The sequence below is a fragment of the Channa argus genome, chromosome 16 (genome assembly GCF_033026475.1).
Source record: "Channa argus isolate prfri chromosome 16, Channa argus male v1.0, whole genome shotgun sequence".
NCBI lineage: Eukaryota > Metazoa > Chordata > Actinopteri > Anabantiformes > Channidae > Channa > Channa argus.
Genome location: NC_090212.1, coordinates 18,362,499 through 18,390,487, shown reverse-complemented (window position 1 = coordinate 18,390,487; position 27,989 = coordinate 18,362,499). Strand labels below are relative to the sequence as shown.

At 40.0% G+C, this 27,989-nt stretch overlaps 1 protein-coding gene across 3 annotated transcripts; it reads right to left on the bottom strand.

Moving 5' to 3' along the window:
- Positions 1-3: 3 nt before the first annotated feature.
- Positions 4-27,941, bottom strand: zfyve26 (zinc finger, FYVE domain containing 26). Of its 3 annotated transcripts, none has more exons than XM_067478575.1 (43): positions 27,842-27,941; positions 26,877-27,164; positions 26,602-26,677; positions 26,265-26,351; positions 25,918-26,067; positions 25,266-25,593; positions 24,321-24,445; positions 23,978-24,142; positions 23,757-23,845; positions 23,522-23,673; positions 23,239-23,433; positions 22,100-22,708; positions 21,740-21,907; positions 21,409-21,560; positions 20,912-21,155; positions 19,845-20,108; positions 19,583-19,687; positions 19,184-19,354; positions 18,759-18,992; positions 18,278-18,383; positions 17,268-18,121; positions 16,619-16,818; positions 16,284-16,388; positions 16,073-16,195; positions 15,407-15,583; positions 14,150-14,399; positions 13,178-13,276; positions 12,765-12,949; positions 12,228-12,364; positions 11,857-11,885; positions 11,121-11,257; positions 10,653-10,873; positions 9,542-9,689; positions 8,973-9,182; positions 6,358-6,573; positions 5,821-6,018; positions 5,407-5,487; positions 5,195-5,322; positions 4,876-5,050; positions 4,478-4,537; positions 3,948-4,130; positions 3,598-3,648; positions 4-3,346 (listed from the first exon to the last, which is right to left on the bottom strand). In XM_067478575.1, the coding sequence occupies exons 2-43, from the start codon at positions 27,071-27,073 to the stop codon at positions 3,134-3,136; spliced, it is 7,797 nt and encodes a 2,598-aa protein (XP_067334676.1). In that variant the 5' UTR covers positions 27,074-27,164; positions 27,842-27,941; the 3' UTR covers positions 4-3,133. The 3 variants fall into 3 exon arrangements, with proteins under 3 accessions (XP_067334676.1, XP_067334678.1, XP_067334677.1); XM_067478577.1 differs by having other exon boundaries at positions 22,112-22,708; XM_067478576.1 differs by having other exon boundaries at positions 26,877-27,108; positions 27,842-27,926.
- Positions 27,942-27,989: the final 48 nt, after the last annotated feature.

Genomic DNA, 27,989 nt, shown 5'->3' with positions numbered 1-27,989 from the left:
CCTTTGAGAAATTTGATCATTCTTGGCAAACGTTGACACCACTGTCATCTGTGTGCTAAATACAAAGCTTCATCTAGTAACCAGCTAGTTTAGCTCAGCATGATGACAACAAGAGAAAGGCGGACCAACCAGGGGCAGTGTGCAAAGGTAAAAATCTACATTCCAGCAGCTCATAATCTCACTCCTTTGTTGTTTATTGGAAACACATGGGGGATTATTGTTTCAGGTGACGTCCTATTTTTTAATATACAACCTTCCCATTGGCAATAAAACCTTTTTCATATTGACACATCACCTTTTTACATACCAGAGCCTTTTTTTTAAATCAATGAGGTTCAGAGCTGTCGGTAGCAAGTAGACCTTTCATAGTCTTTTGTGCATTTTACAGAAAGAAAGTAACAACATAGCCTCGGCCTTTCAGCAGCAGTGGTGGTGTGTAAAGGGGACAGGAGATCATACGTGTTTAGTGAAATGGTTGCAGGCAAAAGCCTGTACTGCAGACCAATCGTAATGCCCTCTGATTCTCAGACCCAACAATTCCCAAAAATGACTTGTAGGGTTGGATTGGATTTATTATTTCAGTTTTTTTTCCAAAGCTCATTTTTCAAAACCTTGTAATGTGTGTAATCCATGATAAAAGCATTAAATCTTACCATTTAATTACAAACAAGAAAGCAAATAAGCATATTTACCAAAAATATTACGAAACCGGACAGCATCAAGCTCGAAGTTCCATATTTCACCTATTAAACGTTTTATTATTTCATTTTATATTACAAGGGATTGTGACATCAATTACATTTGACATCAAATTCTCTGCATCATTAAAGCACTAACTTTATTAGGCTACAATTTTTACATATAAAGTGCGACAGTGATGAGACAACAGTCCAAGTTAAGGAGGATTAGAGTGCAAGTAATTTGTATGTGTGCATCTCAGTAAGTTTAAACTGGCTTCATATGTTGCCAATCAACAACACCCACTATCACAGGAAGATGTGTCGGTCTTGCGACGAGTGCAGCAGACATAAGCAAGGAGGGAAAGGGACAACACACTGTCTTCATTGAGATGTACTCTTTGACTGTGAGATCACAATTGTTCTGAAATTATTCTTAAAAAGGCAGTTTCAGTAACCTGGGTGTTAATCAATAAAAATACATTGTTTATGGAAAAATGTTACACTGTTAGTCTGTTTTGGCGTGTATAGAAAAAAATAGGCAAAAACACCATTACGCATGAATAGCTAAAACATGCTAACATTAAATCCCTTTTGTGTAGGTCAATCATTACTGGTTTGTATATTTCAGAAAGTTAAACAGGTCATGTCATGAGAAGAAAGCAAAAACATGATTTAAAATGAACACTGTGGATAATCATGACCAAAACACAAGATACAGAATGTAACATTAAAATTAGATATTCAGTAAGTAAAAAAAGAAAAAAAAAGAATAATGACTAGAATTGATTTTCTGGCTTTTGAATTACTGTAAACATGTGGGTCCCTTTCTGTATCCACTTTTGTTTTTTGTAAATCTTAAGAATATTTAAGTTCCCTTAAATTCTGTTTGTCAGTAATTTCCCTAATCAAAAGGCAATGTATGCTATACAATGTCAGGTAGACAATATCATTAGTGATACAAAAGAGAAAGTTGTATTTTTCAGTTCATCTACCATTAATGGAGTAGAAATCATCCAAACACAAACAAAATGCAAAAAGAAACCTACAAGTAGTAAATTTGTTAGAGTCAGTTAAAGATATTTTCCCTTTAGCTTGAGGTAGGTTACAAATGCTGCTCAAAGGATGAGTTTCGGTTTAGACCTGTTTTGCTGTATGCGGTTCTGTTATGTAAGAGTTGTCATCATTCCGGTAAAGTAACATTGTTCCTTCTTAAATACTGTTAAGACATCATTGAAATTTTTCCTGGAAAGGAATTTAATCACAGTGGCAATTTGTTGGTTTTGCAGACAAGAACGTTGCTCACCAACTATCAATGTGAGTATGCTCAGAAGTGTGCTTTGTTGCATATATAATCACTCCTAACAGTGATGCCTGGGCCCCCTGCAGGACCCCTGTACGATGCTGCAGCAAGGTGAGCATTTAAACCACTCAGAGGTCCAGACGTTAGAGCAGATTTCATGCTACGGTTTAAACCCGAAGCCAATTTTTAAATTATTGACAAAATCATTAATTTTCATCATAAACTTATTCACTCAGCATACACTGTCAAGTGATAATCTGGGATTTTGAAACCACAGTGATTCAAAACTAAATGAAGTTGATTTACATCTAATCTTGTATTTTTTTGTGCATTAGTAAAGTACATTTTGTGACAACTAGAGAAACTGCTGTGGTAACAATAGTTGTAAAGTGGATGAAAGAATGGTTGATCGCAAGAAATATTCCTTAAAATAAACCTGAGAAATGCAGCATTAGTCATATTGATTGGTTCAATCTACAAGTGGTATGTTACAAAGTATTAAAAACCGAGGGGTTAGCTTTTTTACTGGGTTAAAGTGGAAATTCAAATGTCTATGAGGGCCAATTTTACATATCAACATCTGTTTGAGAAAAAAAAAGCCTTTTACTACAGAGGAAGCTGTCTTAACACTCAAAGGAGCTAGAAAGGGGCATAGTTGCCAGACTTCTACAGCCCACACTTTATCTCTGCTTGAGGCTAGAAGCTGAAAGTTCAACTAGTATAACAGGCCAGAATCTAAGACTGAACTGTCGGCAGTTTAGCTGAACTAAAACAGAAGTTCTTGGTTCTGGTGCATCAGTTTTCAAACTTTCAAAAAACTGTCTAAAATAAGTATGAGAATGTCGAAGAACTGTAATGGTAAAACAGTGGAAAACAAATTTACTGCAAGACCATGTACCAGCTATACGGTGTATGCTAAATGAGATTTTAATAATCTGACAGTCATGTTGCAATTCACTCTAATCTTTAGCTAAAGCCCAGGCAATATGTAATGTGTGAAACAGCTGCTCTGAAATCTGATGATTCACCACACAGTTCTGAAAAACTGTTACATTAGAAACCGTTGATCTTCTTATTTATGCTTCAGGAGCAGGTTATATGTTTTTGAGATTAAGACCTGTCAGTGTAATCCCCCGTTATGCTGACTCTGCCTTTACCTTGCATTGGGTCTGCCTTGGCGCAGCTGAGATGACTTGTTGTTATGTTCAGAAAGCCATTGTCGACAGATGTTCTGCATTACTGAGTCTTGTGCTCCCTCTGCGGCCTGAAGGACGTCCTGGACCAACGGTCCCGCCCGAGTTGGCTCCAGCTTTACTGCCAGCAGGTACGCTGGCCGCAGCTTACTACACAGCAGGTAGGCTTTGATCTGCAGACACAGAGATGATGTGATGAGAATGAGATGGAATTCAGATTTAAAGAGGATTACCATTTATTGTGGAGTAGGTCACTGTAGTCCAGAGGCTCTAATAATGAGGACATGTAATAACTGGGGGGGAATAAAAAAAAGGAAAAACAAGACCATGTTCATTTTGATAACTACATTTGATTCAGGAAGAAAAAGCAATGATGGTGAAAGGCAGATGTGAACAAAACATAATGCAGTCACTTTTACACTACCTTGCTTTCTGCGCTCTTGATCTCCAGAATTAAACTTTCCAGCTCCTTCGCCTACATCAGTTAAAAGACAAAAAAAATTCACTCATTTCTTGAGTCATGGGGATGCTTTGTTATCACAATACACTTAATCTCTCACCCCTATCTAGATTCGTTTTTTTGTTCTTTTCGGCTTATCCCGTGATTTCAGGGTCACCACAGCGGATCATTGTCCACATGTTGATTTGGCACAGTTTTTATGCCGGATGCCCTTCCTGACGCAACCCTCCCCAGTTTCTACCGGGCTTGGACCCGCAATGCACAGCTGAAGATTGGAACTTATTGTTGTCTTAAAAACCGTTTCAGTCACTCACATCAGATGGTTGCTTATCTGCAACAGAAAGACAGGTGAGGATAAGGGCATCGCAGTCATTTTTGGTGGCGGTGCCTGATTCGCTGACACATTTGAGCAGCTGCCGTACAGCTCCATACTGTCTCTGTCGGATGAGCCGTTGGCCGGCCCGCATGTAAACAGCCTGGGCCTCCAGCTGGAAATCCTGGGGTAGGAAAAGAAAGAGATGGAAAATACATCTTTAAAACATTTTTAAATGGAAATTCACTGAACAGCAAACGGTGGATTTTAATGTGGGTCTTCATTCTTTTAGTCTAATTCAAAATATACAAACAAAGTAATTACTTTTGCAACTGCAGGGTAACCAGCAGTTATGTTATTGTTCTTTTTTTGTCTACTGGCACAATTTTTCCAAAAGTTGTAAATGGATTTGTGATAAGGCAAGAAAGAGCTCATTTGTTTTTATGTAAAAAAAACAGTGCATGGATATGCGGACATGACAAATGCATTCAGTAACAAAAACAAAAAAGATCATTTCTAATATGAACACACCTGTATGACTCTGTAAGCAATGCCAAAACCCTCTTCTATGTTTTTGCCACCAAGCATGACCTGCAATAAAACAAATTAGGTGTAATTTACTGAATTTCATGCAATTCATGCAAAAGATTTATTATATCCTTGTTTCCATAATATAGATGAAATACAAATCATTATCCCATTTTATATATCACATTATTTCCACATACAATTCAACTACATCTGTGGCATACAAGAAACAGCTCCTCTAACAAGAGTTATTTTAACAACAACAACAACATCTTTAAACCAGGTTTGTAACAAATGACAACAGTCAGTCATGATTTAATGGGTTACTTTAACTCAAGTAGTTTAGAGATCATCAATTATATGAAAGTTAGGTACTGGGATAATCACAACTGAAACCTCACCTTACAGGCCACTTCAATCTTCATGGGACTTCCCCCAAACAGTGTTGGTGGTGAACTGGATCCAGAGGTCCTGGAGGATGGTGTAGTGGTTTGTGAATCCTTGGAGAAACCAGCAGTCTCACAGCGGTGCAGGAAACGGGTCACTTCCAGCTGGAGCTCAATTGTATTCATGTGCCTAATAAATACAAGGGAAGATCCATACAATTAACAAAATGTCAAAAAATAAATAAATAAATAAAATGAGAATTAATTGTGAGATAAAAGCACAATATTAAATTTTCTATCCATAATGTAAACTTAAAAAAGGATATTAAATAACCTGGACACGTCACTCGATGACATCATCTTTCTAAATGAGTTGACAAGACACTTTCTCCTCCCAGAGCCCCGTCCTTGCTGCTCCTGCAGGTATGTCCTGAGGTGCTCTTTGGCTCGGACCAACCAACGCTGTTCACAGTCAAGGTTAAGTGCAAAGTCAAGGCCAGTCTAATTGCACAGCTGTAGAGGAAAACCTTTAATAAAAAAACATACCTGCTGTTCTCCCAGCTGCAGGTATGAACCAGCTCCGTGTGTAAAGAATCGGATACAGGTCATGGCTGCTCGTACATGATCCTGCCCAGATAAAATAATTTATTATACACCTTTATAATATATACATTATTATAAAGGTATTTTACATCTGGCAGAAATAATCATCATAACATACATCTTTTAATGTACACAAAAGTTAATTATTTATATGTAGTTCTTTTTGGGGATGTTTATGTCTTTAATAAATTGGCTAATATTATAAGGCTGTGGTTTCAATCCAAGATTAATCTGGGCTGTGACATTATTACTACGGTAAAAAAATGCATTGCAACAAATTGTGTTTTGCATTGTGATTCTCTTGCAAAATACTGTAAAGTTTAAAGTGCTTAAAAACAAACATTTGAAAGCTCTAACCATCATGAACTGTTGGAGCTGATACAGAGTATGAAAGTATCCCCGCCGCTGCAGAAATTGGCAACAGGCGATGAGGTAGCGACTGCATGTCTCCAGCCCCGGGTCCAGTTTTTCAAGTATTCCTTGAAGCATTCCGAGACGCCCCCGCTCCAGACTGGGCTGCAACACACCCTCCAGAAACACCTCCTCTGGGCACTCCTGAGCCATGATATAGCAGAAAACCATATGTAGGACTTTGGGGAAATGGAAGAACAAGCGCACTTCTGTGCTTGGGTCATAACCTTAACAGTTAAAACTTACAACCCAATTATCACTTATTGAGGATCTGATCATCATACTGTTTAATTTTTGGTACAAAAATTCATAAGGTTCAGATGAATTCCAACTTCTTCATACATCAAATGGCAACACAATTTATTTAGAAGTTTCTAAAATATACATATTACCATTTTTTGCTAATTTTAAACATCCTGAAAGTCTCTGAGAATAAGGGTGTCAAAAAGAATGTCTAACAAATCCAAATAATCCAAGCTTCACCTTGTTGAGCAGGTATGTCAGCGCCTCCATCATATAGTCATGACGCATGTAGAAGCTGATCAATGCTAAGTGAGTGCCATATGTGTTCAGGTAGTAGAGACACTCCTGGTGGAGGCTGGGGTTCTGTGTCTGTCCCTCCGGTTGTTCCACAGGACTTACGTCACCGAGAGCATCCTCCAGCTCCCGCAGGGATGCCAGGATGTCCTCACCAAAAGACTGATATACACATGGGAGCATGAACACAACATATAAAAACAATAAAAGTGCCATGAGTTTATATGTAAATGAGCATACAAAGCATAAAACCCATTCTGCATTTCTCATATAGCTTATTATGCAGGTGATTAATCTCAATGTGCAGTAAATTACAGTCAATTACAACAGGTGTCACAGAACCACAAGCAGCAGTTTCTGAAAAACGCATGCATCGGTCTCACTGGAAACTCACACGTTAATCCAGGCCAACAGATGCCAGACATGCAAGTGCAATGCCACACATGCAAGAACTAACTACCTCCCAAGTATTATTAGGTGTTGATCTCCAATGTATTATTTGCTGTTAAGGTCACACGTTCCAGGGCGTGAAGTAGTCTTTCTGCACATGTCCAGACTGTGAAACCAGAGCCGTGACACGACCTGACCTCTAGTCTACGATATATTATTACAGCTTAACTCGTGAAAATGAGATGAATGATGAGTTATATGAACAGATGAAAAGGAGTTTTATTTTTTAGATATATTTATTGTATGTAATTTATTTTGTCTACATAAAAAGAAAATATATTATGCGCAGTTGTGGGCCAAGCCACTGCCTGTCACAGTTGCTTTCCTTTTCTTTAATTTATTTTTTCCTTGTTTATATTTTAATGTAGTATTTTAGTATAGTAAAGTATCCAGGTTGCTTTGTAAAGCTCACCCTCTCTGACTTTTTATCTTTGTTTTTTATGAATTGCGTAACTTTTTCTGCTTCAAGCTATGACCAGCTAATAACAGCTGTATGAAGCTGGAGCCAACCCATTTGTTTAGCAAGACCAGCACCGTGGATTTAAGTTCTGTTCGGAAGAAAACAGTGAGAGGTCGCATAGCTGGTAAAAACTGGAGGGATGGAAAAGAAAACAGGCGAGCAAGGATCCCATCTCTGATTGTGGGCAATGTCAGTTCTCTTGAGAACAAGGAGGCCAAGTTGACTGCACTGGTGAGGAAGGAACATATCTTTTGAGAGTGTAGTCTAATTTGTTCCATAGAGACATGGCTGCAGGACAGTATGCCCGACACATGCATCAGTATTGACTGCTTCAGCACAGTGCGGGCGGATTGGAGGAGGGAGGAAAAACGAAAAACGAAAGTGAAAAGGAGGGGGCCTGCTCGACGACATCAACAACAGGGGGTATCATACTGGTCATGTTACTGTGAAAGAAAGCTGTTGTTGGCGGTGGGCCTCCGTACATACCAAATGCCATACTGACCGCCTTCTATATTCCTCCCTCCGCTTTCACACGTGACGCATGTGAAGTCATACACTTGGTCACCGACACACATCAGATCCTGCATCCCAACACCCTCCTTATGATCTCTGATGGCTTTAATTATGTAACCCTCTCCAAGACCATCCCCACCTTTACACAGTATGTGGATTGTCACACCAGGGGGGAGAAGACACAGGACCTGATGTCAGTCTTCAGAACGATTTGTCTGACAATGTGACGTGCAGTACAGGTGGTCTTAGAGGTACAGTTCCATCTCCCTTTTTCTTCACCCTGTGTACCTCTGACTTCAGGTACAACAACTTTTCTGATGACTCTGCGGCTGTTGGATGATTCAGGGTGGACATATCACAGAGTATAGATCAGTGGTGGACAGTTTTGTTAACTGGTGTGAGCACAATCATCTGCAGCTCAACATAAGTAAAACAAATGAACTGGTGGTGGACTTCAGGAAGTCCAGGACTCCTGTCAATCCTCTCTCTAATTGGGTAGAGGTGGTGGAAATAGTTTCGGAGTACAAATAACTGGGTGTCCACACCTGGACAATAAACTGCACTGGTCAGTTAATACACAGGAAAACACAGAACAGGCTGTAATTTCTATGGAGACTAAGGTCCTTCAACATATGTAGATGTTTTATGAGTTTGTGGTAGCTAGTTCCATCTTATATGGTGTGGTTTGCTGGGGCAGCAATATGAATGTGGCAGACACTAACAAAAAACTAATAAAGAAGGCTGGTTCTGTCCTGGGGGAGAAGCTGGACCCTCCGCATGCTATAGCTCACCTACTCTTGAACTGTATGTTACCTAAAATGGGAAGTTCCTGTGTTTGGCAAGTTTCTGGAGTGTAACCTTGCGCTTGCATTCAGGGATAGTTTGAATCGTAGATGCAACTAATACATTAAGCTTGTGTTAGAAATGTTAATAGGTTATGTATTTTCAATATAAATACAAGTTGAGAGATGCTGATGCTAATGCAGGATAAATTACTGTAATTAGTAAGACAGAGCATGACACACCTGAAGACATTTCTTTTAAAAAAATCTGTTTGTAAATGAAGACAGCAGCAAGCCTGGTACCTCAGCAGTAATTCGGGCTAAATAACACCATCACAACAACAAAGTCTTCCTACCGTAGACAGAGTGGGCCGCACAGTCATCTCCAGGTGCTGGACAACCTCCTGCAGCAACAAGGGACCCAGGTTGAGCTGGTTGCGGTCCACTGGAGCCTTGAGGCAGCGGGAAAACTTCTCCCTTGCTCCTGAAAGGTTCCCTGCCTTCAGTGAGGCCATGCCCCATGCCTGCCAGACACCACTCGGGTCCAGGCCGCTCTTGGTAGACACCTAGGAAGGTAACCAAACGATGAACAACGACCAAGGAATTTATTTTATAATCCATCTCATTTATTGTTTTATTATTAAATTGTTTGGGTATGTTAGTGAGGTTCCTGACCAACCCTGACAGGTACGGGGTTTTAGAGGAGAGTTTTTATGTACTGTTGGCTGGCTGTATAATAGACACACAACCACCTGAAATTTGTATTTATTGTGTTTCGTATTAACCATACTTAATATGGATTGTTTGACTGCCAATGAACTGTAGAGAAGCAGTAGGTGGTGTGTATTAATAAGTCATGTACCCTGACATATCAATGCAATAAAATAATACAATACATGCATGAATAAACCAGCATTGGCCGCACCTCCACTGCTAGCTGGTAGTGCTCCGCTTCCAGCAGCTGGTTACGGAGACGTGTGACAGCAGAGGTTTCCAGAATATCATCCAGAGAAGGAACATATTTGTAATTGGCAGTCACTAGAATCTTAAGCACGTCTACTTTACTGATGTAACTGCGGAGAAAAGAGGAAGCAAAACTGTGAAGAAATCAGTGTATGGGACAAATTTTCAATTGCTCATTTCATTGATGTACAAAACAATGCAATTACAGCAAAAACAGATCTGTTGAAATTGGTTTCAGACTACTTCCTGTGGTTGCTGTCTGACATGATCACCCTGATTCATCTGCTGAGTTAAGAACCAACAACTGAAACAGCATAAAACATTTTTTAAACAACCCTAAGTAAATGACTAATAACCCATCTTCTGATTCTACAAAAAATAACCTTTATCTGCAGCTCTGCCATTTACACTTAAATGTTTGGGGTTTTCAGAGAATCTGAAGTTACGTTATAGCTTTTTATGGGCTGAGGGACATTGGTACCAATTTGTACGTTATGTGCATAGTCTGCCACAGGGGTTCTAGTCGGTTTTCAGCATAGCTTTTGTTTGGCTTCCTTATAAATGTATTAAAGTCATAAATGTTAATGGAGATGGGGCAAAGTTAAGTCAGCACTCCTCTACTGACATCATGTGGCTATGCTTTTGCCAATAGAAGGATAACTAAACTGCTTTAGAAAAATGATACGTCTTTGGGGTGTTCTTGTCAGGTTGTCTTGCCTATTATAAGCTTTAGTTCTTCTTGCAAATAAAGGCATTTTCTGATTTTTGATTATAGGAAATGCACAGATACTAATTACTCATTCTAACATGTTACCTCAGAGTTTTGCTTGTTGAGGTAATTCCCAGAAGAGCTGTACCACATACCAATTCCCAGAAGAGCTGTACCACATTCAACTTGAAACACTTGAAAAGACGTGTGAGGGTGTGACGGGCTTTCAGCAATTACAGGAAATAAGTGTTCAACTCCCAGCTCTGTCTTAATGCCATTTTCTAATGATCTAAATAATTTCTAACTTCCTTAAAAACACAAAACACACCGTTTGCATCACCAGTGACTCAGGGTTACATATCACCTGTCACATAAGGCAAGATCCTGGCTGCGGCCAACTTTAACGAACATCAGCTTGGCACTGAACAGGAGCTGCCTCATGATATTGGTGAGGAGGCAGGCATCCACCTCTGGATTGGTCAGCTTACGAGACAGTTCGCGGCACTGCCTGATGAGTTCATGTCCACAGGCTGTTTGGTCACTGTGCAATGACAGAATGGCTACACAGAGGTACGCACTGGGAGCCTAGATGTAGCAAAATAACAACATTGTTCTGGGTTTGTTTTATCAGAAGAAAACATAGTAATGGTACAGTGTTCTGTCTATTCAGGAAAATAATGTCAATATTATGCTTCCTATTATAACATACTCATCGTAGATTATTTTTATGGATTAAGAACATACACAATACTGTACATAGACCCTAATGAAGCCACCATGAATCATTTAAGTTACATCCCTCCCAATGTAAATTAAATGTGAAACTACTGGCCTGCTCATAACAGAACTCGCTTCGCAGCAGCTGGTTGTCTACAGGGTTGGTGCTGAGTTGGATCTGTCTATGGACCACATCAGGCAGATGCAGCATCCCATCTAAAGCTTCCTCTGTCACCATGGGGCTACCAGCCACTGCACACAGAAAGTCACAAAAAGTGACAAAAAAGGTTAGCCTGACTTTGGCACACCACTGACTTTGGAAATGGCAAAAAACATTTCTAAAATTACTTTTATGAATGAACCAGCATTATCAAGATTAGGGTGTATCCTGCTGTTTCTGATAAATATTAAATAAGGGTTTGTGAAATAAAAAACCTTGCTCTACCACAGCTAATATTATAACAATATAATAACAAGATTTTGTTTTTGGCCTTCGACTTATCGCAAAAGTTCTGGCTCGCCACAGCAGGTCACTGGTCTACATTTTATTTTTTAGACCGGGCTTCTGACCAGCACTGCATGGCTGGGGATGGGCAGTTTTGATGTTCAGTGTCATGCCCAGGGACACCGACCTCCAGCCCTATGGTCTCTGGAGAACCACTCTACCAACTGAGCCACTGCCACCCAACATTAAGCTAATATGTCACCTAAAATTCAGGAACACACACACTTTATAAGAAGTGGTGACTCCAAAGTTTGGCCACCCTATTTAAAATGACATTAAATTGTACAGCTGTACCCAACAAAGTGGCCAGTGAGTGTATGATTTATTTTTTTTATATTAAATTTACCTTCCGCTGGTTCCAGCTCATCATCAGAACTGCAAACAGAAAAAGCACAAATACATTTCAAATAACAATGTTATATCAGATATTTGCCGTATGTATCTACACTCTACCTTGGGGGGGATTCTCCTAAGCTAAGCTGAAGGAAAAAGAATTACAAGATCTAAACTTTGGTGTTTTTAAAACTGATCTATCTAAAACAAATAAAAATAAATAAAGGTTTAAGTACATTCAAGATCACGCCACTTCGAATGCTGAGATTTCCAAGACTGCAGAAAACCCTTTGTTTCAAAGAATAGTGAAATTACTAATGGTTTGAAAATGCTATAAGACTTTAACAAGTGAGGTTTGCAGCACTTATATGTACAGGATCTTACTCTGGATGAAAGTAGGCGTAACACTGGTCACAAACTCTGACTTCATCTCCCGGGCATCCCTCTACAGGCATCTTACGCTCTGAACAAGCGTTACAAACCAGGCGACCACATTTCCGACAATGATGCCGTCTGTTGAACTGAAACACAATTGGAAAAAAAACCCTAAATTTTGAAATTTTGAAATTTTGAAATTTTTTAAAGTGATGAATACTAGTGAGACTCTGCATGTTTCCCCCATGCTTGTGTGGGTTTCCTCTGGGTACTTTGGTTTCCTCCCACAATCCAAAAAGATGCATGTTAGGTTAACTGGTGAATGTAAAATTGCCCGTAGGTGTGAATGTAAGGGCAAATGGTTGTCTGTCTGTCTGTGTATGTCTCTTTGTAGCATTGAGATAGACTGGCGACCTGTCAAAGATGTACCCCGCCTCTCGCCTGATGACAGCTGTGAAGAGCCCTTCCACCCTGGTCCCAAATAGGATAAGCAGTGACAGACAATGGATGTATGGTTAGAGTCTCTCAATTTTTTTGCCCACTCACCATGGTGAACCTCTCACGTTGGCAGACCATACACACATGGTGCTGGGTGTCAGGGACCCAGTCTTTACGGGCAGGAGGATGGTCTGGAGGCTTGAACTTGGTAGGCGAGTGGCGTTTTCTCCCTGCTGAGCTTCGATCCTTCTGACTCTCTGCACTGTGTGAGGGAGTATGTGTCGGGGTGCTGCCTGTGGTTGGAGGAGAAAAAAAAAGCACAGCACACACAATTTGCAAAATTGACGCATCTAAAAAAATGTCACACTTTATACATAAAAACAAAACATCTACATTTCTTAAGAAAGCCTAAAACATAGAAGTGCTCTTTGGTGGCTGATGAAATACTATGAAATTCCCTATGGATGTTGACTGGCTGCATTATTGAATTCATTGTTATCATTATTAAACAAATGCCTTACTTGCAGAGGGTGTTGGAGAGTCAAATCGATTGGATGATAGGGAGGAGCTGTCTTGAGCAGGACATAGCATCAGTGCATCCTGGAGACTGATTACGGAGTCTGAAAATAATGTTTCAAATACACGTCAGTCAGGTGAATGTAAAGCGAACTTGAAAATGCTAAGTTTTAGTATGTTAGCTGTGTAACTTTGTTTGTATATGCCTGTGTTACAGAAAGGTATTGATGATATTTCTGTATAAATACCTGGACCACTACACTTTAGCCCCTTTCAGTCATGCACTGGAATTCTGACATTATGCTGACTTTTTTTTAGAAAAGTGTGTACAAAATTGAACGAAAATGTCCGAGTGAATCGCTCCTGACATTATCCGCCCTTTTCCTTCAAGGCCCCTAGTGCAATGTCCGTATTATGTGCATGAGCTCATGCGTGCAGCATGTTGCTCGGCCCCAAATTGTTGGGAGGATTAAAAAGGAGAGAGAGGGGGTGTGTTAATGACGTTTCCATCATTCGATTGCTGGTGTAGTAGAAACACAGGACCTTTTTTATTAGATGAACAGCTCCAATGTGCAGTAAACAAGAGTTTCCCCCAGTTAAAGTTTTCTTCCACGTTGTGCCTCCTGTGCGCTCTGATTGCTCACGGAAATCAAGCAGATTTTCACACGTGAGGATGCTTCTTACTCAGGTGAGGTCCCACTGTGAGTTACATGTCTGAGAGGGCATTTCAAACAATGTCTGAGGCTGAATTCTTCTAACATTTTCTGGTGTTCATGTTGGAAACAGCCTTTTCTAAGCAGGAGTACAGATGACACATTTACTTTTTAATGTGTACGTGTTAAATTCTTTGTTTTAACAAAGAAATCAAAACGTGGTTCAAGTGAAGTGCTCAACTTATCTATAAAAGACAGAAAATACCCTTTAATAAAAAATATTTATTAATTAAAAGAACTAAGAATCTGAATAAGGGTGCTGACCAGATCGAGACCTCGCTCGTGGGGCGATGGAAAACTCAAGGGCCTTCGAGGCGTATTCCGACAGAAGTTTATCGATGTCCTCGACACCGAAGCCAGCCTCCTGAGTAACAAGCAGGCTCCTCAGGGTTTGCACTGCCACCTCAGCCCAGTCTACTTTCAGATTCATCAACAGCTGCTCCAGCATCAGCAGAGGATCTGAGAGCAAGGAGAAATAGTCTTGCCTGGCTGCTGGTGGCAGAGTCAACAACACCTGGAGAAGGAAACACTGATATTAACTCAAAGTGAAGATATAAAGTAATTCAGTCGCTGTAGGAGAACAATCCTTAGTTACAGAAGCGTGATACATTACAGGTGAAACATCAGGTACACACATAATCTTATAATTTGCTGACAGAAACATTTAGTGTACAGGATTTAAAATTTGATATCAGTATTTATCAGAACAAAAAAACAATATATGAGGTTCCAACAGGTAAAATGGGAAAGCTCATAATTTCAGGAACAATTAAAATTTTTAATGCCCCTTTTTTGTTATTTCATTGGATATTGGATATTTGCTGCGCAGCATATGACATTTGAAAGTTGAAAATTCATATACTAAAGAAACAAAGGACTTACAAATATTACTTTCTCCAGGAATTTGCAAGGTTGCGATCACAACACTTTATTCAACCAGCCACCTGTTAATTCTATGGAACCTTGCAATTTAAAACATCGTAAATGCTTGCGTCACGCACGAGTCACAATTGTTTTAGAAAAAAACCTGAAAAAATAAAAATTTAAAAAAGGAGCATTTAAGGTCCAAAAAAGGTCTGCAAAATCCTGGGATTCGTAACATGATAATTAGTTTATTTGGTGCAATAAGCAACTTGTACAATTGTAAGGTGGAAACACCCTGTGCAGATTCAGTGGGATGAGACTAAGAAGAAAACATTTCATGAGCTGGTAAACTTATAAAATCAACACTCTTGTAAATCTTGGACATAAATTCTACATATTTTAAATGCGGAGAAATGTGTTAATAAATGTTTGTGAGGAAAAACAACATGAAACACAGATTAATATTTAAAGTTGAGTATTTTTATGTCTTAGAACATGTCTGGAGGGAATTATTAAGAATAGAAAACTTGCTAAATCAGTTTCCTCTCTATCTCAAATTAACTAACAATTGCAGCTGTTTATAACATTGTGTTTTACACTTATGTTACAGCACTTTAAAATGGAAAGCAGCTACAGCAGCTGTTTACATTCACAAACCTTAGAGCCCAGATGAAGGGCATGGATGTGTCGCCAACGCGCCGGAGACACCTGCCTCTGAAAATGCAGGGTAAGGTAGTCAGCCAGGAAGTGACAGGCAGCCAATCCAGGACGGCGGTCCAGAGCGCGCTCACAAACATCTAAGCCCACCACAAAATCAGAGAGGCCCCCAAGTAACTGGGAAAAACAAATTAATACAAAATTATGAGTTGCATTCAAGACACCAATAAAATACTTCACAACCATTTAGTGTTTGTATCTACATATGTGTGTGCATAGTGTACACAATATAGTTTACAGAGCATGTGATACAAGGTGTTTCTATAGTTTGTCCTCCACCTTTACATACATGAGGGGATTGTAATACAAGGAACATCACGGAATACTCTACAGTACAGTGCTACACCACCTTCAACTAGGACATCAATTGTAAACATGAGTGGAAAGATCACACATTCTGAGCTGTATTAAGACAAATGTATTGTCAGGGCTGTTCAGTTGCACAGCCATGACAATACATTTGTCTGGCATTATTATATGTTCCACAATACGCCATAATAACGATAACGATAATTAAATCTAATTAGTAACTTTGTGACTTCTTGGCACTGGCTGCTTCTCTGACAAGGTTTTAGTCAATTTAAATGGAAGATGATTGGTGTAGACCTGGAAAGCCTCGTCTGTCTGTCCATTCTCCAGCAGATGAAGCAAATGCTCAGTTTTAAGCTGCAGAATCAGCTGGTCAGACACTGGATATAGCTCCACCCACTGTGCACAAAGAGAAAACTCCTGCAAAAAAAGATTAATCAATACATATTGACAGAAAATGTTGCAGAGACTTAACTACTGTAAACTGCTGCAGGTGTGCTGTACCTACTTTTGCCTCCAGCATCATAGACAACATGGACTCAGATTTAGTCTTAGACTCAACCCTTAGCTCCTGCCAAGTAACCCAGGGCAATGGAGGCTGTAAATTCAACATCTGTGACAAGAAAAGAAACCATAAACACTAAAAAAGCTGCATTGGAAAATCTAATTACATCACTGAGGAAAGTAGCAAAGACATGGTTACATGAGATGAAAAAATAAATACTTGCAATATGTACCCATGTTTAAATCTATTAATCTTAACAACTGATTTGGTATAACATTAGATTCAACATTATACTGTGGGATTATTAAAAATTCTCAGTATTTAAGCCTAAGATTTACCCGGCGATAGATGTCCAGCTCTGTCTTCTTTTGCTCTACATTTGTTCTCAGTGAAGCTTCTGTATTTGGATCATTTAGGCAGAATTCAAGTAGCTCAAGGCAGGATGATAGAGGCCATCGTTCCAAACCCTGGAGGCCAACACGGGCTCGCAGGTTCGCCTCCTGTACGCGGAACAACTGACCTATACCTTTATCCCCATCTTAAAACAGATAATAAGATCAACAACAATCATTTAAGTTATATTTATAAACAACTGCTGTATTAATACATATTTTCTTTCTACATCTTAAAGTATTGTCATTGAGAAATTAAGAATAATAATATATATATAAAAACCTATACAACTAACTTTATTGTTATTTTCATTTTTGGTCATTTTAATTGAATAATCATTTGTTTGGTCTATTTCACCAACCAGTGGTTTCCTTGAACCCATTGTGATTTTTCCTAAAGATACTTTGTTTGTGCTTCATAGCTTACGCAGGTGATTAACACTGCCTGTACATGCGTGTAGCTGAGCAAGGGTTGAGAATGTTTCAGCATTCAATTTTCTATCAATTCATTCAATTATTACCATTTATTAGAGAAAAACTGAAGTGCTGTATCAACTAAGCCATTACATAAACTTGATAAGCCGCTATACTTCACCTTCTAAGGCAGCGCAGGCAAGCAGCTGGTCTCTTAGTGCCCCCTCCTGGCTGCAGCCTTGCCCATAAAGCTCCAGCAGGCTCAGGGCCTGGTTAAGGTCTTTCAAGACAAGAGCCTTTTGGAAGGCCTCAGCAGCCACAGTCTGGGCAGCTTCCTCTTGAGGCCCAGACAGAAGGAGACTGACAATTGGTTTCCCACAGACAACCAGCCCTACCCCAGCAGAGCCCTCCTCGCCCTCATTTAACAGCGTGCCCAGTACTGGTTCAGCCATGGTGCGAAGGTAAGAGCGAAGAATTGGAAACTCCTTCAGGAGGTTATATGCTTCGCGAGAAATCTGCTCACCATCGAGGACAACCTCTTTACGTCCACTGCGGAAATATCCGGCCCATCCTAAGGACTGTGTCCGGGCAGTTTCACCTTTACAGGCACTCAGACAAACTAGTGTGGCCAGTAAAGGGGAGTGAGACTTTAGGAACGACAGAGCCGATGGTGTGAGTAGAAAAGAGTTTGAGGAAGATGAGGAGGAGGAGGACGATGATGATGAATGAGAGGGTGGCGAGTTTGAGAGAGTAGTGGGTGTGGCAGAGTCGTCTTCCACAGATGCATCAGACTCAGAGCTTGTGTAAGACAAAGGTTCTGTGATTCCCAGAGATGGCATGTGCTCCTGAGCATGCCGTTGAAGCAGGACAGACAAACTGGCAATGCTGAACATGCCTTCATCTTTTTTGGACTGACTGGTGTCTCTTTCAGCACCTGGAGAGGAGAACCACAAAGGCAAAGGCTCACAGCAACGCTGGACAATCACCTCCTGGATGCTCAGTCGCAGACTTTCCTGCTGTAGCAAGGACAGCACTCTGGAGACACAACAGAGAATGAGGAAGCAAAGCAAACGGTTACCTTCACATACATACCTCGAAAAAAAAAGTTTTCACCCTTTTATCTTTCATAGCATCATTAATAGATGTTTTTTCTACTTGTTCACACTAGTGAGGCTTAATAACTTTGTGTACCTGTCAGGAGACACCTGTCTGTCAAATAGCAGGTGGGAAAGAAGTTGAAATGGGGATTGAAGCAACACCAGCAGTGGATTTCCAAGCTTTACTTCATTGCTCTGGTCTAAAAGAAAAAGCAAGTGAGGCAATTTAAACTTTACCAAATACAAGATGTAGATGTGTCAATATGGCCACTGGTGTAGTCACTAAAAACGTAGAATACCTGTACAACAATTTGGTAAAATAGTTTGGTTAAAACCAAGTGCCTTTTGATTTGATTCCGCAAACTATCTGGGTTACTGGAAGTAGGAAAATAGATTATGACAAATTCTGAAAGCAGTAAAAGTTTTTTACTTAAAAGCATAGATTAGTTAAGATACTTTACTAATTGGCAAAAAGCAGAAGAGTCGAATAGATGTTACTCCTCATATTTTATGATCAGCAAACCTTTCCCAAACAAGCAGAAAAAGCACATAATTTTATCTTCTTGAGATTTTACCTTCTGAACCAAGGCTGCGCACCAGCACAGATGCTAGTGTGTTGATGTAGTCGAAGAAACTGCGCACATAATCTGCTCTGGAGAGGTCTCCGTCTGGCTCAAACGGGCAGAGCTGGTCCAGAAAACGAAGCAGCTGCTTCATGCTGGAGCGCACATGATGAACATCTAGCTCAGACTGCTTCAGACTGGCCTGTTCAACCAACAGTGCCAGAAGAGTGTTGCCCACACAGCCCTCTGTTACATGAGAGGGAACATCAGACATACTGACCTTGATACAACAGGTCAGTTCTTACAAATTCAATTCTTACAAATTCCTGGAAAGTGTACAACAAAGGTCCAAGACATGCAAGCATTTTAAAACAGTTTAATTAATGACATTAAGCTAATGTATCTCAGAAGCCCTGTGACACTGTCCCTGTACTGACCTCCTCCATCTGTAGCAGTACTCAGAGTGTGCAGAGTGGTCTCCAAGCGCTGAATCAGATTGAGCCGAGTGGCGATGCATTCCTCTGTCAGTATCGAGTGGCAACTCAGGAGCACTTCTCGAATGCAGCAACCAAACGGGCTGGCGAATATTTGGTCTTCCCCAAAGGTTTCTAAGAACAAGAGCGGATCAGTTACGAAGGAAAAATTCTGCATACTCAATTCATTTTTTACATTAAATTTGAACAGACAAGTATTTTTCCTCCTCACTTCAATATGTATTTGGTCACTTACAAATTTTGACCAGTCAAACAGACACCAGGATACAATACAGTAATCAACACAATACTGTAATTTTAGTCATCCTAAAAAGCATTTTCATTCACTTGTTTTAACAGTACCTTTATTAGTGGTAGAGTGGCTCAGGATCTTGTTGATCTGTTGTAATACCATGGGAAATCCACAGATCCCCTCAGAATGAGGAACATTAGGGTCAATTCTCACTCCTGTGAAGGCAGACAGGGATTATACAGTAGGTAAATGCCTTAGATGTTTACCTGTGCAAAGTGGCTACTATACTCATAAAATATATGCTGATCTTGTTCGAAATCAACCTGGTCTGCAATGATCATTAACATTCTCAATTCTTCTTAAGTTTCATACCTCGAGCCTCCAGACTGCTGTGGAGCCTTCGCTCTGCTGTGTCAACCAGCTGTCGGGAAGTTTTCCAAAGCTGACAGTGGCAGCATGCCAGGTCAAAGACAGCCATGGCTGCTGGGCTGAGCTCCCCCAGAAGTGTGTAAAGGAGACCAGAGGGGTCTGAAGAGCAGCGGTTCAGCCAGTAGCTTTCCTCCAGTGACGGCATCGGGTGAGCAGGGGTGCTGAGGAGACGGTCAGCTATGTCTGAGATAGAGTAAAAAGCCACGCCTGTAGGGAAGGACGCACACAAATTAAATCTATTACTTATCCACTATAGATAGAATGAAGTCATGTCACGGCATGGTAACTGTTTGGGGACGAGGGAGCCGTCTTGTGAGGTATGTGCTCAGGTAGTTACGGTGCGTTATCTACATAGCTTTTGCTTTGTTGGGCCTAGAAAGCAGTTATACTGATTCAAAATTGTATGAGAAGTTGGAGATGGGGCAAAGATATGGTCGCAATCCACTACTTGCTTACAATCTTGTTACAACACTGTGCACAAAGACAGACAATAAGCACAACATGACATCAACCTCCCTATTCTCTATATGTGGTATATCTGTGTTAATAACATGGTCTTTTATTTTTCTTTATTTTATTCTGTGCCTCATTTTACAGGCCATCAGAGCTGCTAAAGCCACGGAGTTATGTAACAGATCTGGAATCTAAAAGGAAACAATTCACCAGTTAACAATATTAAAATTACACCCCTTTTTTGTGTTTAGTGGTCAAGCTTTTTTATGATAATAATTCCAGAATGGTCAGTCTAGAATTTGATAAATTGCTGCTGCATAAATACCAGAACATCTTCAAAGCAACAACCTTTCCACTGCAGAAACATAATTTTTAACTAATATCTATACACATATGGACAGGAGAAGAGGTGAACTTATTAACTTTATACTATGCTTTCTCTTCATACATACTATACTTTCTCTTCATACTTCCTCTTCATACATACTATATTTTCTCTTCATACATACTATACTTTCTAGTGATAAATGGTAGAAAACAAGTAAGGAATATCAAACCTGCAGCAGCAGCACTTCCAATGGCCTGCAGTGTTGACCTCCCACTACTACCCAGCCGAGCCCTTCCTGTCCCTGACACAGCTGTTGACCCTAATCCCTCTGAGGATGATGAGGATGAAGACAAAGACTGGTTCTCTATCTTCTGCTCCACCTGACCCAGCTCCACCAGAACTTCTTTGTAGCGTTCCATGAACAACAACTCTCCACAACAGGCAGACGTCCCCAGATCAAACACCAGAGACACCTGCAGAGCAAACAACATAGACACAGGATGCAATCTGTCATGTGGACTGATACACATCAAAACACCCATAATTGATCTCGAAATGGAAAAGATAACTTTCATTGATAACTTTTCTCTTCCTGCATACTAAATACAAATAAAGTCTCTGTGTGGATTTTTTTAATATTAGCTGCTTATTGTATACGCACTTATAATAAGGTAAAATCAGTGTTAAATAAACACGGCAGCAGTTTTTCCATTTTACCACACACACCTGACGTGCTTCCATGAAGTTTCCTCGACGGATGCAGGAGATTAGCAGAGACTCAGGAGGGGACAACATGGAAGGGACCAGCCAGCTGTGAGGACCTCCACATGGACAAACATCAAATTCCACAAAACCTGCTGTTGTCCCTCCTCCAATATCTGACCAAAGATAAATAATCATGAATCCGCAAATTAAAACACATCTTCACAAATGGTGCTTTAAACAACAAATAATAATTCTTCTGAAAGACATAAATTAACTGATTAACTAAACAAATGCAATTCCATTTGAGTTTAACATCTATTGTATAAAGGACAGACAAATGTTTTTGTCTTACCTGATGGACTTTTGCTTACTTCTCCATTGTGCTTGTCTATGGAGGTTTGTCTTTCTGTAACATGTCTCCCTGGTTTCCTCCTCCTCCTCCTCAGACTCGAGCTCTTGCTGTGCGGCAGTGAAGTGGTAGTACAGCTGACCCCTGACATTGGGAGAGGACCTTCTGAGCCTTCAATAAAATGTATCAAAACTCAAGATTAATGCAAACCAATTAAAAAAGAACAACAGGACATGCACATCTATGTATAGACATGCATCTAATTTTTAACTGGAGAAAAAAACATGGGCTAACATTGACATTTGTACGTTAATTTTTGTTGTTTTTTTTCTTGTAAAAAGTAGTAAATTTGAAGCCTCCCACCACTTCCACTGCCCTGGTTGCTGGTGATGATCTGCAGCCTCCACTGCGCTTCTGATGTGCGTTTGGACAATCTTTGCAGGCGAGCCCCGAACGTGTCTGCCGTCACTGAGCAGCCGAGATTCTCCGCCGATTTAGCCTCTCGAGACAACGCTCTTCCTGCCTCTTGGCCTTCCTGCTGGCCCACCACGCACATGCCCTCCAGCCCTTCTTTCAGCAGTTTCAGAAAACCATCCATTGCTTTCACATCAACCAGAAATCCCCTGCAACTCTGGGTGAGGTGTCCCAGATCCAGATAGCTACAGTTGGCTGCTGTTGGTGAACTTGTAAAAACCTTTTGGCTCTCTCTGCTGCCATCTTCAATCTCACTGATCTTACCTTTAGCTCTATAATCAACATTTGTGTTTTTTGTATATGATAAACAGTCCTGTTTGGCATCCACTATGTTTAGATTGGAGTTTGTATCTTTTTGAATCTCCTGTGAAAAGTCAGCAGTTGACAGAAAGACGAGAGAGAAGATGTTCTCAAGGAGCTCCAGGCGGAACATGGCAGGCACAGCCTCAAGATAGAGCTGACACTCTGCCAAGTAATGCTGGAACTGCAAATGGCAACCTGGAAAAGACACCAAAGAACAACAAGGATAGAATATGATTTAAGAAAAAAAAGCAAATGAAGATAGACATTACATTTTCTTCTTTTTGTACACCTTCACTCATTTTACTATAATCAGATAATCATGTTTTTTCTAAGATCCAAATTATGTTCTGAATTCTGATCACACAGCAAGTTATAGATATTTTTTTAATATGTATTCAGACATATTTTTCTCTTATTTTCTGGAAATGTCGCTAATACATAAGATCTCTTTTGCAGGAGAGCCCTGAGATGATTCCAAAATTCATCATACAGACACACAGACCAGTTTCACACACATAGCACAAAATAAATTACATAAAACAAAACTGTAGGCACAAACAAACCAATTAAGTATTTAGAGTTACTGTACATTTTACTTTTACTGTTTTTGTAGACTAGTATTATTTACCAATGACACCAATCTCTTCACTTTCTGCAAGGGAGATTATGAGTAAATAAAATTAGCAGAAAGGAAACCTTCACTTCAGAAAAGACCATCTCCATACCGTCAGAGGTTGATGAGGTTTGGTCCACTTCGCTGGGTCGTTGCTGTTGCATGGTCCTACACTCTGTGCAATTTGAGTAATTATGTGCATTTACACAGAGAGCGTAGAAGGCATACTTTATGGCACAGAACCCCTGGAACAAAACTATATTTCTCTGCACACCAGGGCTGGGAGTGCTCGTGCCCTCGGGGTCCACTGCACAAGAAAAAAAACACAGACAGGGTACCATTAGTATGCAAGGATTCTAAGTTAACCACTGGACTAACATGTGAATGATGTAAACCTGTTCTGGGCGAGTCAGGCAGTTGCTGCAGCAGATCCAGTATACTGCGCTCCTCACACTGAGACAAAGGAGTCAGGGAATGCAGAATGTACAGCGCAGAGTGACTATCCAGAGTGTGAAGCTGTGCCAGCAATGCTTCCATAGAAATACCTCTGCATGAAATTGTTTAATGATTTATAATGATGTAAAAATTAAAGGTCAGACAAATGTCAAAGACGGAAAATCAAATACTTACGGATTGCTGTTTTTACACCATTCAAGTATTCCAAGCTGAGAGGACAAGAGATTGGCAAAATCTTGCAGAACAGAGTCGTTGGCTGCTGCCTAAAGTTATAACAAACCATGAATAAGCACAGGAATATTTCTGAGGTTTGAAACTTTAATCAGTAGGCTCTTCTGCGACCTGTCCCCACTAAAGCGGTGCTTAAACAAATGTAGTGTGATTTTAATTCTGACCCGCTCTCGGTGAAGGATGCTGAGCAGCTTTTGAGCTGAGCTCAGACTGCGACACTGAGTCCATCCCAGGAGCAACAACAGACGAGACAGAGGCTGGAACTCCAGGTGCAGTAAGTCTTTCAGCTGAGAAAACTCCTCGTGCTTAATCAGGTCAAGTGCAGTAACCTACAGAAGAAACCAATCGTATTACAATAATGAATGCAGTTGCTAAATCACTTTGGGTTTTGTAAAAAAAACAAAAAAAAACAAAAAAAAAAACATTTGGCTGAAAGGCGTTTCTTTAGACACACTCAAACTTTATATTTTAGTCTGTATTGACACTCCTCCTTCCTGATAAACTTACCAAAACCTGCTCCAAGAAGTGCTTCCCACTACTAAGGCACTCAAAATAAACAGTCTTCCAAATGGCTGGACGATCTTTGTGGCAACATAAACTGAGAGCTAGCTTCTCTGCCTCAGGAAGGTCAACTAGATAGGGAAAGAAAATTCAGTGGCGCATAGACAGAACAAAAAGACCCTAAAAGAAAATTTTGTCTGTTTAAGGTACTAATTTCAGCAGAAAATATACATATGCAGTACCATGCACTCCTCAAACTGAGGCAAAGGAGTCAAGCAATGCAGGATGTTATTACCTTAGGGGTAATATGATCCAATTAAAATATAAAACATATAAAATAGGGTGTTTTTCAAGCCAATTGAAATAAGAACTCACACCATTGATGTGTACTGTAAAGGCTGAGCCATAATGTGCCCCATCAATCTCAATCGCCTTCTATTGTATCAAGTTATTAGCAACTGCTATATAGTCTAAATGTGGGGGAAGCAAATGATCATATGATAATGATCAAAAGTTGCACAGACACTAAAAAACAAGCGGTCACGTGTTCATTTGTGTGACACTTAGTAAAGAGTGCCTCAGCTTTATAGCCACAGAAGCAGAAGTGGGATTAAAAGAGGAGGAATGGGTGATGCCACACGATCTCCTCCAACGCTGTATGCAAAGAAGTCTGAATTTCAGACTATCCATACCCTATCAGTAACAGTACTATAAAACAAAAGTCAAACTGACCACAAAAGCAGTTAGGAAGAAGAACTAATAAAAAGGAACAAACAACTGTTCTAGCAAGCAGAAAATACATTTTTAACTGAAATCTGTAGTTAATTTCAAAACAATCTTAATGAATAGGACAATTATTAACATCTATTAACTATTTGTCATAATGGAGGTTCCCTTTGAAACTTTATGAAACAGATTTCTCATTGTCAGAGCTAAACACACTCAAACTACCTTGTGTATCAGGTGCACTCTTCAGCAAATGATCCCTCTGAAGCCTCAGAGCAGTGGAGCAGTACACAGAAACTAGAGCATCCAACCGAGGGCGAAGCAGCAAGCTCAATATCCTCTCCTCTTTTAGTGGGCCATTTCTGGCTGCCCACAATGCTTCGCAGAGGGCCTCAAACTGCCCACCGCTTTTACCAGAGCTCCATGGCATCACCGCTAATACATCATATATCTCCTCCGCCCACTCTTCCACCTTCTCTGGCTTTCCAAGTTTCCTCATCAGGTGTCGGATGAATGTGCACTGCAGCAGACAGTCATCTGTGCATGACTGGTCCTGTGGCAGAAAACTATGTGTAAATGGCTTGCTACTCAAATCTTAGTTAACCTTAGCAGCTGTTTAAAGTCCATCCCTAAGGATTTTCAGAAATGATAAAACATATGCTTCTCTTATTTTGTATAATGTCCTCCTTTTAGAGATTAACAACTATTATAGAAAACAACTATTTCAGATAAATATTTAACAATACCTATAAAAAAAGTGTTTGCGATTTTTCTTCCCCATTTTACTGATGTTCAAATCCCAGTTTCATAAATTAATGTGCACATACATACGATTTCTGTTTTTACAGTTTTAAGTTGCTTTATTGTTTCACACTACCTGTAAGAAATGTGCTAAAGACTGGGCCAGCCTGGGTTTCTTTTTCTCCAGTAAAGTTTGAATGCAAGACTCAACAGCTGCATCTGTTGTCATCAAACCTTCTGCAAGGTTTTGGTCAGACTGCGTATGCAAGAAGACTTGGTGCAAATCCTGGTAAAAGATAACTGATCAATCTACGAACAATGTAAGCACAACATAAGCAACACACAACAGATCAAATGAATCTTATTACACTTAGTCTGCATGTACATAAAATTAAAATTGTACAAGTGCTTCAATTTAATTAAACATATGCTGTTATCTTCTTTTTACCACCTCATTATCCACAGTAGGTAAATAAAATGAACCTTGAGAACAGTCTCTGGTATGCCCTCTGACCCCAGTTGCTCCAGGAGCAGCAGGAACTCCAGCTCTCTCTTGATCGGGGGAGAAACCTGAAATGAAGAGCAAAACAAAACAAAAAACTTTTACAGTTCGTCACACTGTTGGTGGTTTTTAGGATTTATAATGTGAAAGGACACAGTGTGATTGTCTGCTTCCAAAAGCATTTGACTGGAATGCAATTGGCAAAGTAGCCCAAATACTAAAGTCCTGCTTAAGCATGACACAGTTAACCATGTTGTGTCAGAGTACAGCAAACAGAAAAACAACAACACCACAATGATTGATTCTTCATACTAATACCTGCTCTTTTGTCATTTTCTCTAGAACTTGAAGCCAAAACCAAGCCAGTTTGTGTGGACTGCCCAACAACTCCCATCTACAACATCAACACACACACATTTCATTTACAGCACAGAAATGGCCATTTAAATGTAAGGGTTAGGTATGGGGAGATTTTAAAAACCGAATAACTCAAATATACATTCATTAATTCATTCATTCATTTATTTATTCATACATACATACAGTACAAGGAGAAACCTGATGTCTTGTGAAGCTACAGTTGTATGACTCACTTCAAATTGTAAGGCTGGCAGATGATTGCTTTGATTATGTCTCGTAGTTTTTCTGACAGTCCTCCAGTTGAACCGACCAGCTGTGGCACACAGGCACTGGCCAGCTCCCACTCTCCATGCTGCAAGCACCTCTTGAAGTACTCAAATAAGTCCTGAAGTGAGGTCTCTGCCTCACAACCGAACGGGTGCATGGCCATGTTCTGTGTGACACTTCTTTACTCAGTGGTCACAACTGGAAAGGCACATTTATTAACATATGACAAAGTAGAACCTTTTTGCTTTCTCTACCTGAAAAAAAGAAGACAAGGCTGTCTGAGTTTGTTTCTTTTGCCCCAAAACCTTTTTAAAACAATGCATATTTAATTGAAACTAGTAAAATATGGTGAATGTAATATGTTAAAATGAATTAACTTGATGCATTAACTCTACTATTAATTTGGGAGAAAAAGCTCCAAAACAAAATCTTATAAGACCAAAAATGTTTCGGCTGAAACTAAACATTATAGCGTATCTACTCTTTTGTTTTGAAACACTATCAAAATCGTGTCGATCCTAAAATAACATAAAATGTAATCTCCTTTGGACTATGGAAAATTGATTGTTTACATATAATATGTCTATACTGATACTTCCACTCAGCAAGTGACATGACAGCGTAAGTGAACTGAGACAACAAAGTCCGCATGTTGAATTTAGAGACGTGGAACAAAACAACTGTCCAGTGTGCTGTTGTTTTTACTCTGTAGCACAGTTCAGAAAGCATTTAAAACAGTGTTTCCAGCCTCACTGCTTTCTCTCCATCTCGGAATTGACTAGTGTCAAGTTAGCGTTAGCATTAGCTTCAATGTTGCTGACTTGCTGCAGCCCAAACTTAGTTAGCTTACAACCGTAACGCCTAGCAAACGCGTAGCGTGGCGCACACTTAACCAGCTACAAGTTAGCGAGAATGTAGACAATTTACTCACTCATTTCTTGGAGCTAAGCCCCCAAATGGGTTACTTCTCTAACATTCCTAGCTCCTGTTTTCTTTTAACCTGTTCCGGCGACTGGGTGTACGTTGACCAGGGTCATGTGATATAATCAGCTGATTCTCAAGCGCTGGTTGGTCAAAGG